The sequence below is a fragment of the Rhynchophorus ferrugineus genome, unplaced genomic scaffold, assembly GCF_030347505.1.
Source record: "Rhynchophorus ferrugineus isolate W39M unplaced genomic scaffold, kcgeb_rfMv2 rfM9, whole genome shotgun sequence".
NCBI lineage: Eukaryota > Metazoa > Arthropoda > Insecta > Coleoptera > Curculionidae > Rhynchophorus > Rhynchophorus ferrugineus.
Window position 1 is genome coordinate 37,767,864 of NW_027472588.1, and position 13,288 is coordinate 37,781,151.

Genomic DNA, 13,288 nt, shown 5'->3' on the forward strand with positions numbered 1-13,288 from the left:
CAAATAACCCGTCAAAACTGAAGTATATAGAAAGCATCATCACTTTTGTTTTAGTTTTAAGCATATATAAATATTTAAGTAAGCGCAGCATACTGGTCTAGATGATTCAAAATTGATACCAAAAGATATATCTATAGATAGCGTGTTTTATATATCGCTTCGACTTGTACAATAGTGCAAAAACTTTAGTGGACATCCAGAATTTTAACTCAACATATCTCTTGTCGTCCCTATTACCTAGGAATTCTGGCTTTCCACATTGCTGGGCTATTAAACAACAATATTTTTCTCATCTTATTTGAATGAGGCCCATTTCTATATAAGCAGACATTTCAATAAGCTAATTGTAGTCTAACAAGTGAGAAAACAACAGTTGACATGAACCGTGTTCCTTTCGAAGATGCATTATGTAAACAAGAATGTAAATTATTTAAAATCTTCTAAAGAATGTTATCTCGCCCTGTATATTTCAAGAAATTCTCAAATAAATTACTCTTACCATATCACTTACTTTCTAACAGCTGATATCGTCTCCTTATTCTTAAATTTCCTGAAACGGTCTGTGTAGGTTAAAGTCTTCATAAAAACATCGGAAAACTCCTGCTCATCCTCCGCCGATTCGTTCTGCGCTTTCCTGTGTTCCAGTAACATGTGTACTTCCGATATTAACAGTGTTTCCGCATTTTCAAACTCTATCAGAGGCAAAAAAAACAAAAACCAATATCAGACTTACCATTCTTGCATCATGATACATCCCAAAAACAAATGAATATTTAAAATAAACTGACACACCCCCTATAAAATAATAATCTGTATTGTGTGATTATTATTTTGCAGTTAACTTAAAATTGAAAAAATAATATTTACAACGATACATGAGACAAATAATATAGATACAATAAAAAATAGTAACCTTGAGAAAATATATTTTTTAAATATTTAACAAGTGGAATAAACATATGATACTGACATGAACTGGTGTTATTTAACCTCTAACTTTGTAATATATCCCTCTGAAGCAAGGAAATCATACAACTTTCTAGTCTTATTCACGTCAATTTTTAACAATCTCCTAGCAGTTTGCAGCTTTACGTGTCCCAATTTTGAGTTCTCAATAATTAGAACTTGCTTCAGTTCCAAATAGGTAGCTGGGACTAATCTAACAGTACTACACATGTCTCTCTCCTTGTCCGTTAGTTTTTCGTAGCCAGGCATACCCACAATGTCGAGAGGCGCAAATGAGGTCCTTCGTTTAGTAAACTTTGGAAACAACTCTAGCGTAGCATTTTTCGAAATTTTCCAGTTAAACTGAGGATTCGACCGGAACAATTTCAACTGTTTCTTCTTATCTTCATGTATTTGTTGCAATTTCAAATACATTCTACCTTCTGCCAAAGTTGTTATACCTGCTTTTCGCAATAGCATCAATCTAAAATAACAGTAATTGTCATGAGATTTATCAAAACTATTCCACTATTCAAAGCACAAATATGTAAAAACAATTATAATAACTCACCTTTGAATGCGTATTTTTAACTCCCCAGCTCTATGTAAACCTTCCATCAACATTGCAAACTTTGTTGGGTCACAGAGATGCATAAATCTCATCAATTTCTCATAAATGGGTTTAGTAATAGTTGCATCGTACCTATGTAACCAAGAGATTGTTTTTCTGAGCACTAAGAGTCCATGTTGGGCGATTATAGTTTTTCGCCTTTGTCTCTCTTTCAATCTATTATTATAACTTTGCACAATAGCACACTGTAAATCGGTCAATGTTTCAAATACAGGATTATCTGAATCTAATGTTTCCAGTGGTGATAGCAAATCTTCAGCATTTTTATCATATTCATTTTCAAAATCTCCTCTGGCTGGATTATAGCCAGCCAATGACTGATAACCAATAGTATTTGAAGCATAACGGGGCGGATCTTCAAAATTTGTTAAATGAAATCTATAGGGTACAATAATTTCTGGAAACTCTGGTTCTTTATCATAGCCTGGCATATCAGGACTACCATTTCTATCTAAATAAAAATATTCGTAATGTTCTTTAATCTCATTCAGGGTTCTATTAGGAAAATCCAACGCCACGAGACTCCAATTTCCATATAACATTAAAGAATCTAAGAGTCGAAGTTCTTCCTCAGCTGTCCAATCAGAATTTTCGAATAATATAAAGTTTGTAGTCAACACCCTATAGTCATGATTGTTCTTGTGATTGCCAAATTCAGATCCATTTGAAAAACATTGTAGGCAAATATTCAATTTGCATGTATCACAAAATATGTACTTTATCATTAATTTATCATAACAGTTAGAACAATACCCTAAGATGATGCTTTTATCAGATACATTCACAACTGAACTTGTACTCGGTTTTTGGGATGTAGCGTCTAAAAGATTAATAACAAAAAAGCCCTTAGGGTTAAGTCTATGAAGAATACAGTTATATTTACACAATAAAACTGAAACATGAAGCAAAAAGAATCTTCATAAACTTAAGACTTTTTGGAGATATATGTAATTTAAATGCACTTACCTTTGGGAAATTGTAAGTCAGCGGCATCTTCCTCTGTTAAATCCGTATTTACGTTTGCCATATTATATGTGACTTATAATATGTTAAATATATTAATGTTATGTATAAACAAACTAATACACGATAACAAAATAAGGTTATATAGATCACGTTTATACCGACATTACAGTAATCTGTATTATCACATATCTTTGTGGTGGTGGCGTCAACTATAGAGATGTCTGGGTATTATTAACAAAACTGAATATATTTTATTGTAAATAATTTTATTCTAAAATATTGTTTAACGGTTTAGAGAATTAGAGAATCAAATAATGAAAACAATAGGGCTATAAATCCAAGTATACAGTCATGTAATAATAATAATAATATATATTAAAATTCAATATAGGTAACCATAAATACAGCAATTAAAAATCTTGTTTATGGTGACGGCGCCAGTAACCAAAAATATTTTAAGATTCATGAAAAAAACAAACAACCTTAACTACAAAAGTACATCCAAAATTAGATAAGATTTTAGATATATCAAAATATGTAACTTTCACTTTCACCAAATATGTGGATATTAATATTACCGCAAACTAATTATCTACTCATACGCAAATTAAAATTAAAACTATGAGCTAAATCAAAAAAAGGAATAATATGGGTTAGCTAAATATTAATTAAGATAACGGAACACGTTCTAATTGGAAATGTGTTTATTAAATAAATTAAATAAATTATTATATATATCTAAATAATAAGTTAAAATGGATTAATGATAATAAGGAGCTTGACTGGGCTGTCCCTGAATTTCTACAGCAGCGTTGAAGCCATGGCCATCGTCGAAGTACTTGACGATCCTGACGGTACCGTCTGGTTGACGAAGAGCATATTGGCCAACGACTTGATGTCCATCTCGCTTTTCTTCTTGGGAATGATAGTCTCCACTATGTTCATCTTGTACATTGTAAGAGAATTGGTACTGGACTGGGCCATTTTCTTCTTCTTGATTAGTGTGAGCTGGAGCGGATGCAGCATATTTAGCTACTACAGGAACTGCCACGTTATCCGCAGGAGCTATAGGAGAGTTATAAATAGCTGGCGAAGCAGCCGAACTAAAGGACGAGTAAGAACTACGTTGATATTCCTCAACTGCAGTAGCGATAGCAGCCAAAAAGGCACACATAACCAAATACTAGTAAAAATAAATGATTAGTTACAATAATATTTATTACAGACCGTTTCTTACCTTATACATGTTGCTGATTCTTGATGATGTCGAGGTAGAACCGAGATGATCCGAAGAGATGAACTGAGATCATTTCGCATTTCTTCTCTGAGATTATATAGCAGAATCACGCCCCTCTATCACTTCGGCGAAATTGCCAAAATTTAATTGAACGATCTAAACGTACTCTCACATTTGTTACCGCATCTGGCCCCTTTTCGATCATATTAAGATTCGACGAATTGTTTATATTATAATTATCCGCTTTATTTATGTTATTAACATTCTTATCAATGATATCAATGTTTATACAATGATATTTACGTATATACTATATGGTTTCTGGTTCTTGACATTTATTTTTGACAGTTCATTGACATTACTATATAAAGGTTGCATAACACTTATTCTATCAATTTGAAATGAATCGTTCTAAAATTATATTTCATTGACAGAGATTTAGTTGCAGTACATTATCAATTATCAATTAACGAAAAAATGACGATATTTACGATTGCTTAATGGCGATTTTATCATTAAAAATAACCTGAATAAACATGGAGATGTTGTTATAGGTTGTTTGGGTTTGACTACTTTAAACCGTATCAATTATGATGCTCAAGGCGTTTTGGTAAACAAATTATTGCAATATGATTTTGTTTGGTAACGGATAAATATTATTTATGGTGTAAGGGCACTGGATTAGTTAAGTCGATCGTATTTGGGTATCTAATCTATTGAATTTAAATATTATAGCCATAAATAATATTTTATAATTTCTGAAATGTTATATAACAATCTATTTCAGTGAATAAGCGATTTTTGGCTTTTAAATCAGAAAATGAGTCTCATATTTGGTGATCTTCATAAACACCTTCTTATTGTAATTTAAAGTTAACGCTGTTTTTATCTGTCAATTAATCAGAAGATATGTTAATTAGAAAAATGATTTTGGATAATTACAGGATGCACTATACTGCACAGAATAAACCATATGCTATTCATTTTCTAATGAAGGTACGTCCTTTTTAATTCGATAGAGCGAAAACAACAAAAATATCCTAGAATATTTAGATTTTGTGCCTCATTAGTAATTCTATGGGAATAATGATGAAGTATTATTCTTGGCGGTTTAACACACTATATGTAACTAACATATAGTCTATTCAAAGGTTTTTTGTGCATACGTCATCAAGATGTTTAATATATTGTCTGCCGCAATTTGTAAATGTGTTTGAGAATCAGACAATATTTTCCGTCTCATTTTATTCTAGATAAAAAGAGACACAATGCTGTCTGATTAGTTCAAACGCGTAAACGAATGAAGCTGTCAGAGTCGTCCGGTTGTCAGACGTATGCAACATTCTTGAAAGCAATAGTGATAAGAGGTTAGAACTCTAACCTATAAAGTATTGTGGCTGTATAATTAACTGTAGTTTCTAAATATACTATAATGTTAAAATAAATTATATTTGATAACATTTTTGTCAATTATTTTATTTAGATTAGAATTTTCTTGTATGCCAAAGCCAAACTTAACTAAAACTTAAAGTTGATGCGGCAACATTGCAACGTTTTGACGTCACAAAATTCGATGACGCATATACAAATAAACTTTGAATAGACTATACATAAGTATAAGTGAGAGAAAGTTTAATATAATAAAAATATTCTTCTATAATTAGTTCTCTCTAACTTATTCTGGTTTTGCTAAAACCTAACAGTAATTTTTAAAATTTTACATTGAAATTCATTATGCTATGCTATGACCAATGGTAATCTCAATGTCGGTGTTTAGTCAAAACTGGCCATTTGGGGTCATGACAAGTGAATTGGAAGCGGCCTGAGATTTATATTTCGGGAATTGGCAACACTGTTGTCACGTGAGTCCATCTGACGGTTTTATCGTAAAGTTTGACATTTTTGACGATATACGTACTCAGAACATTTTGTCGCATGGACGCTATTTGTTTATTTTATATTTAGTTGAAAGTTTCGTCTCGGCAAAAAAATTTAACTGAATCGTGAACATTTTCGTGCGATAATTTTTTACGATTTTCGACCTGGATTATCACAACAAGAGTGCATCAATCAACTTAATTTGACTTTTGCCGATGAAGCCCCTTCAAAAACCACCGTGTATCGCTGGTTTATTGAATTCAATCGTGGTCGTAGTTCGCTGTCCGGGGAGTTTCATGAAGGTTCCTCCAAAGTCGGCTGTTGTACCAGAAATCATCGATGATGTATACGAAACGATTAAGCAAGATCGTCATGTCACCTATTGTGAGATTGGGGCATCTCTAAGCATTAGTTCCACCAGCATATATGCGATTTTACATGAACACTTAGCTGTGCGAAAATCATGTTCGCGTTGGATACCACACAAAATTGACAATCGCTCAAAAAGGGCTCGTGGCGATTAGTGCAAAGAAATGCTTAAGAAATTCAATCGCGGTGCTTCGAAAGACGTTTATAAAATCGTGACAGATGACGAATCATGGATATATTCGTATGAGCCCGAAAGTAAGCATCAGTCGACTGTATGGGTGTTCCAAGATGAATCAAATCCAACAAAAGCTGTTCGCGCAAGTAGCACTTCAAAGAAAATGGTGGCCTGTTCCTTCGGGAAAACTGATAATATTGCAACAGTGCCTCTAGATGATCGTAGAACTGTAAATTTTAATTGCTATACAACCGTTTTTTTGCCAGAAATCTTCGATGAAATAAGAAAAACAAACAAGAGACGATTGTTCTTCATCATGATAATGCGAGCTCTCATACATCGGCTCAAACAAGAGACTATTTGAGCACTCAAAACATCGAATTGATGGCTCATCCGCCGTACAGCCCCGATTTGGTATCCAATGACTTATTTTTTGTTCCCATCCGCGAAGAATTAACTGCGTGGTCAACGATTTTCATCGCCCGAAGAAGCTATTGAAGCGTTTAAGCTATTTAATCGTCAAAATTTAATGATAACAAGAACAGAGAACAAAATGATTCTTGTAGTGTTGGAAGTAGTCAACTCATTAATGAGGTTTTCCATCAAGAATAGTAGCAAAAATTGTAGTAACCGGTAATAATTAGACATATTTTTTAAACATAATACATTTTAGTAATGATTTAAGTAATGATAATCGAAGAATGTGAAATTCAGAGAAGAAATTGGACAGCACTTTGCTGAAATGTAAGAACAGTGTACAGTGATACTATAAAATAATTAAATTTGCTAACAAAAGTAGACCTGGATCAAATAAACAAAATATAAATAAAAAAAGTACGATAATCTATTCATTTTAGACTAGTTAATATCCAATATGTTAATCGAAACTTCGAGGTAGTCAATTCATTAAAGGGGTTTGTCGATCAAGAATAGTAATGATAATATTTGAAGAATTGAAATGATGAAAATTGAAATGAATTTGATGAATTTGGATTTTGATGAAAATTTTACTGCTTTCATATATGGTGGCGGCTTTTTTATTTGGTTTTAACTATATTGGCTGGGTTTGATCTAAACGATTTTGGTTTTTTATGGTAATGGTTATTTATATGGTTCTTCGAGATCTTGTTAATTGTTCAAATATGAAAATTTAAATATGGTGTTTTTATAAAAATAGAATGGTTGGACATATATTAATTATATTTTTATTCTTTCGTTTTGTTCAATACTTTTTATATATATATATATATATATATATATATATATATATATATATATATATATGTATGCTAATTACCAATGCCTATCGCTACGTAACCAACGAAGAACTGCACGATGACAGTCAAATGGGTTTGCGAAGTTATCCAAGATGGTTACTAAATAGTACTAACGTGGAAGCAATACAACTACTGTACAATTCGCAGGATATCAGAAGATTGAAGCGAACCAAACCATACGAACTTACACAAAGCGTTTACCTTTAGAGTAAACTATAGCTTAAGTTTTTATAATTGAGGAATACATATTGATGTATTTTCTCGCACTGGTCTTGCTTGTGAATCAGTCCAAGTACAAATGAACTGTAGTAATGAATTAATTTATAATTAAGATTCTAATAAGCATATCTAATAAATATTTCTGCTTCCTTCACACTGCACTCGTGCTAACATTATATCACCCGTAATAATTATCAAAATTTGACCATTTTAAAACAGGACTACTTATATAGAAAACAAATTACTATGCCATTATTTCCCTTAAACTGATCGAAAAGGAAAATAGGATAATTTTGATTTTAAAAAGGCGCTTAAATTAAATACACGTTACATAAGATAAGTTTCAGTGCCGGGGGTCATTTCTCATTGCTAACATACTAGCTTAATAATGATTTTTGACGTTTAATTATTATTTTATTGGTCTGAACTCGATTTTGTCTTACGGTAAAGTACTTTCTTCATCGTTACGACTTGAACATGGTTTAGCACGACCTTCACCTGGTCCATAGGTAAGAAATGGGTCTTATATGTAGCAATGTTATTTTATTTCGATAATTTCTTCTCGAAAGAGGTGGAGTGGTGGACTGCCGGTATATAACGTGATATTTTTTAAAATAAAGTCATTAGTGGATTTATTCACGTACTTCAAGTCACCACAAACATGCATAAGGTAAATTATCGAAAGAGGTGTTGTTGGTTTACTTTGGTTATAATGTTCTCTTGTTATTTTATAGTTCGTCGTTTTAACCGTGGCTGCTTTCGTGGCTGCCGCCAGCGCTGGTCTTGGAGAATACAAGAGCAGCTCTTACTCGTTCAGTTCAGCTGCCGCACCTGCCGTGTATAGTGCTCCTGTTGCTCCTGTAGTTGCCAAATACGCCGTTGCTCCTGCTCCAGTCTATGTCCACCAAGCGGAACAGTATTCCCCTGTTGCTCCTGTAGCTAAAGTGGCTGTTCCCGTGGTATCCAAATACGTCGCCGCTGCCCCATCCTATGCCCACCAAGAAGAAGAATACGGTCCAGCTCAATATGAGTTCGCTTACAGCGTACAAGATGCTCATACAGGTGATTATCATTCTCAAGAAGAAAAACGCGACGGACACCACGTAGTGGGACAGTACGCCCTCCACCAGCCCGATGGTACCCTCAGGATCGTCAAGTATTTCGACGAAGGTCATGGTTTTAACGCCGCCGTGGAAATCCAGGGTCATCCCACTGAAGCTCCAGCCAAATACGCGGCCCCAGTTGGTCAATACCATTAATTTAACAAGTCTACAATAGCATAACAAGTGATTTTAGATAACGATATGTAAATTGATTAATTTATTTTTTTAATAAAAGAGACAAAAATTAAAATATAGTTTAGTATTAGAGTATTTCCCAGCAACGAAAGAAACAGTTATCAGGTCAAAAAAAAAAAATCTGTCTAAGGCTGTTGAAAAAGTACAAGTGGCTACCGATAAGATCTACAAATGGGCTAGAGACTGGAAAATACAGAGTAATATCACCAAATATGTCCATGTTAATTTTATGTTACAGCGAAATAACAGAAACCCAAAAATATCACTTGACGGATACCCGATTTCTCAAGCAGAATCCATCTCAGTGATAGGTAAAATTGGAAACATCATAATAAATATAAGCAGAGTAGATCAGACTCAAAATCAAGTAATTGTACTGCTTACTCGGAAGATACTTAACCAAAATCAAAAAGATTGGTTTATCACTCAATCATAAAGCTAATTTGGACCTATGGCATGCAAATATGGAGTCGTACTAAAACATCAAACTAATTAGCAATCCAAAGAGCTGTAAGATGACCTCGAAATCAAATGGATTAACGAAGTTATCCAAGATTTCGCCTTGAAACATGAATTAAGGTTACTAAATCACAGCAATGTGGAAGCAATACAGCTACTGGACAACACGCAGGAAATCAGAAGATTGAAGTGAACTAAACCACCACATACATGAACTTGTTTAATGTATGAGTGTATTCTTTACTTTAGCTTAAGTAGTTTAGTTTTATTTTAATTTGGATAGACTTTATGATGTATTAATCCCTCGGCTTGCTTGTGTATTGAGGGAAGTACAATAAAAAAAGTGGTAATAAATTAATTTTTAAATTAAAATTATATTAAGTATATCTAATATTTGACATACTATTTGGTCATATTTAACACGAATATCAATAGTTACGATTAAATACTACTGAAATAACAACATAACAATGTAAAGAAAAGACATTAAATATTTAAGTAGCCGTAAAAGCAGCTATAAAATAACAAAAATAGTTAAGAAATTGTAATGAAACTATAAATTGATGAAGATACCGAAATAGCTTAAAGGAAGAAGATTTGAGATGCCAATAAAATGTTCGCTGTATGGCGAGAAAATACTTAATTAAATAAAATTATTATTATTGTTATAACTGTTCAATTGAAAAATCCCCGGCCTGGCACATAGATGGCGCTATTAGAACTAAATCCATATGTTTTTTAGTTAGCCCTAAGCCTAAAAAAATGCGTGTATATATTTGACAGCTGTCGGATTAGTTTGTGAATTATAGCATTTTGAGTGAAGCAACTTTTGTTATTGTGAAATAAAATGCGAAAAAAAAGGAATTTCGCGTGTTGATAAAATATTACTTTAAGAAGGGAAAAAATACAGTTGAAACAAAAACTGAGCTTGATGCCGAGTTTCCGGACACTACTCCACGAAAATCAACCATCAAGGATTGTATGCTAAGTTTAGACGTGGTGAAATGAGCATCGAAGACGCTGAAGGTAGTGGACGCCCTAAAGAGGTTGTTAACGACGAAAACATTTAAAAAATCGACAAAATGATTTTGAATGACCGTAAATTAAAATTGAATGAAATAGCAAATACTCTAAACATATCAACTGAACGTGTATATCATATTATTCACGAATATTTGGGTATGAGAAAGCTCTGTGCAAAGTGACAACAATCAAAAAAACCAAAAACAACGACAAGTTGATGATTCGGAGCAGTCTTTGAAGATGATCAAGCGTAATAAGCGGTATGTGACAATGGATGAAACATGGTCCCATCATTTGACTACGAACTTCAATCGACAGTCATACGCGTGGACTGCTCAAGATGAACCCGCTCCAAAGCGTGTGAAAACGCAACAGTCGGCTGGCAATGTTATGTTTGAAGGACGAAATCGCCGAAAAACGACCGCATTTGAAGAAAAAGAAAGTGCTGTTTCACCAAGACAATGCACCTTATTAAAAATCCATGAATTGGGCTTCGAATTGCTTCTTCATCCACCGTATTCTCCAGATCTGGCTCCCAGCGACTATTTCCTGTTCTCACATCTCAAGAGAATGCTCGCTGGGAAGAAATTTTCGTCGAATGAAGAGGTGATCAACGAAACTGTGGCCTATTTTGACACAAAGGACAAATCGTACAACAAAAATGGTATCGAAAAATTGGAGGGTCGCTATAATCAGTGTATCACCCTTGAAGGGAACTATGTTGAATAAAAAACACTAATTTTGCCAAAAAAATGTGTTTTACTATGGTAGGCTTGGGACGTTTCAATGTTGACCTGTTAGTTATGGCCAAATAAGGTAAAACTACCTCGGAATAGATGACAGCAGAACGCGCAGACAGCTAGTGGTATATAGTTTGTCCTTTCATTCACATCACTGGTCGGATGACTGCGAAAGAATATCTCGACATCCTCAATAATGAAGGTCTTACTTATAAGTATCATAAAATATGTTCCCAGGGAGATAGGGACCAATAAAAGCATTTTTAAAATGAAATAATGATCATAATACATGCAAGCAGCTAATAAAATAAGAACTTATTTTACTGATAAATCAGAAAATGCGATGTTCAATACTCTAAAGTTATTTGAACTATTTAAACGATATTCTTAGAGGAAATATCAAATATCTGCGATGTCATCGTAAAAGTGAAAGTACTGAAGCCGACAAGAGCAAGTAGCATAGATAGTAGTGACACCAAGTGGGCGAGGACAAGTAGATGCGTAAGACGTACATAATAAAAAACGAATTAACGAAAATATGCAATAAGTATTTCAATAAAAGCAATTATTTATTATCAAGAAGTTGGTTGAACTTTAAGGAATGTATATGACGCAATTATTATTAAATCACTTCCAGGATAAGTTTAGTGACGAAATCAACATGTTGTATCGGAGATACAATGATCTCTTTCAAGGATATCGATTAAAATTACAATGAAAAATCCAAAAAAAAGGAGAATGACACTGAATAATGGTCGCCAAACATAGAAATATAGAATAGGAACCTAATTATGCCCGCTTAATAGGCTTTCAAAACAGTAAATAATGAAAAACCTCAGGAAACCTTCAAAAACTTTATGGTCTCCTACATGATGTTTTCGAACAGAAAGGGTTTTTCTTAGTATTTCATACCGATAGATGATTATGGACCCAAATATAGAACATCACTGCCTAACTGTATGTAGGCAGATATGTATATTAAAAGAAAGATATGGCTGCAAGTTCAATATTGGAATCAGCCACTCCACAGCCCACATTAGGATCTTCAAAAAGAATTAGAAGTAAGGACAAACATCATATATTTTTCAAAGTAAATTGCTTGAAGATTGAAATTTATAACACATGTTTCTCCGCAGATGACTTTGAAACGGGTGAATCTGTGCCTTTAATTTCATGTTGATAAGAACCAGACATTATAACACCAAAAAGCAAGAATTATATATATATATATATATATATATATATATATATATATATATATATATATATATATATATATTTATGGATCTGCTATTATGTTATATTATCTAATAGTTATTTAACAGTACCAAGAACCTATTTTAATTCGTTTGTCTGGGAAACTATTTCTAGACTTTTCATTTATTGAGCGAGAAAATGGTACTTTTTCTTTTGGTACTCTATACTGTTAAAACTTGGACAAACCATCTGAACTATTGGGCAGGGCTTTTTTTTTCTTCTGCTATCTCTTTAGACAAGATATACACTGAAACAAAGACAGGTATATTGTTGAAAAACTGTCAATTTATCTAATTCTATAAGAACCTTATTGAATAAGATATAGAGGACAAGACGAAATTAAAACCAAGTAGTTTTACAAATTCCCAATTATTCAACTTCAAGGCTTTTACTAGTTCTACAACCCAACTCAAAAGAACTGATTATCATTCCATTTGTATGTAAGAAAGTATGACAGACCTATAACATAGTATTTCAACTATTTGCCCAGCTTAATATTAGATTGTCTACTACTACCATTTAAAAAAAAAGCAAATATATATTGATCATTACTTGTAAACTAATTTTATATTATAATTTTACTAATTCAACTTTCATTCTCTAGGGTGCTCGCCCACCTATTGCTATTTTTTTTAGTTGGTCGCTTGTTCGCGTTAACTGATTTGTATGTGACTTTCACTCTCATGGTGACATCGTATGGATTTACAGTATTTATTTATTTAACACAGAACTAATTGAGTCTTCGGTAATACAAGATAGGTGGCACCACCATCGATACACTGATATATTGGATTTAAACATGATCGTACAAACT

At 33.0% G+C, this 13,288-nt stretch overlaps 3 protein-coding genes across 3 annotated transcripts; 1 reads left to right on the forward strand and 2 right to left on the reverse strand.

Moving 5' to 3' along the window:
* Window positions 1–909: 909 nt before the first annotated feature.
* On the reverse strand, window positions 910–2,728 carry LOC143203133 (transcriptional adapter 2-alpha). The gene is made up of 3 exons (XM_076415273.1): window positions 2,543–2,728; window positions 1,517–2,396; window positions 910–1,429 (listed from the first exon to the last, which is right to left on the reverse strand). The coding sequence occupies exons 1-3, from the start codon at window positions 2,601–2,603 to the stop codon at window positions 982–984; spliced, it is 1,389 nt and encodes a 462-aa protein (XP_076271388.1). The 5' UTR covers window positions 2,604–2,728; the 3' UTR covers window positions 910–981.
* A 500-nt stretch (window positions 2,729–3,228) lies between these two features.
* On the reverse strand, window positions 3,229–3,916 carry LOC143202174 (larval cuticle protein A2B). Its single transcript, XM_076413468.1, has 2 exons — window positions 3,780–3,916; window positions 3,229–3,725 (listed from the first exon to the last, which is right to left on the reverse strand). Exons 1-2 carry the CDS (start codon window positions 3,786–3,788, stop codon window positions 3,303–3,305), a joined length of 432 nt encoding a protein of 143 aa, XP_076269583.1. The 5' UTR covers window positions 3,789–3,916; the 3' UTR covers window positions 3,229–3,302.
* A 1,607-nt stretch (window positions 3,917–5,523) lies between these two features.
* Window positions 5,524–9,029, forward strand: LOC143203172 (uncharacterized). The gene is made up of 4 exons (XM_076415308.1): window positions 5,524–5,533; window positions 5,934–6,041; window positions 8,318–8,367; window positions 8,432–9,029. Exons 1-4 carry the CDS (start codon window positions 5,524–5,526, stop codon window positions 8,954–8,956), a joined length of 693 nt encoding a protein of 230 aa, XP_076271423.1. The 3' UTR covers window positions 8,957–9,029.
* Window positions 9,030–13,288: the final 4,259 nt, after the last annotated feature.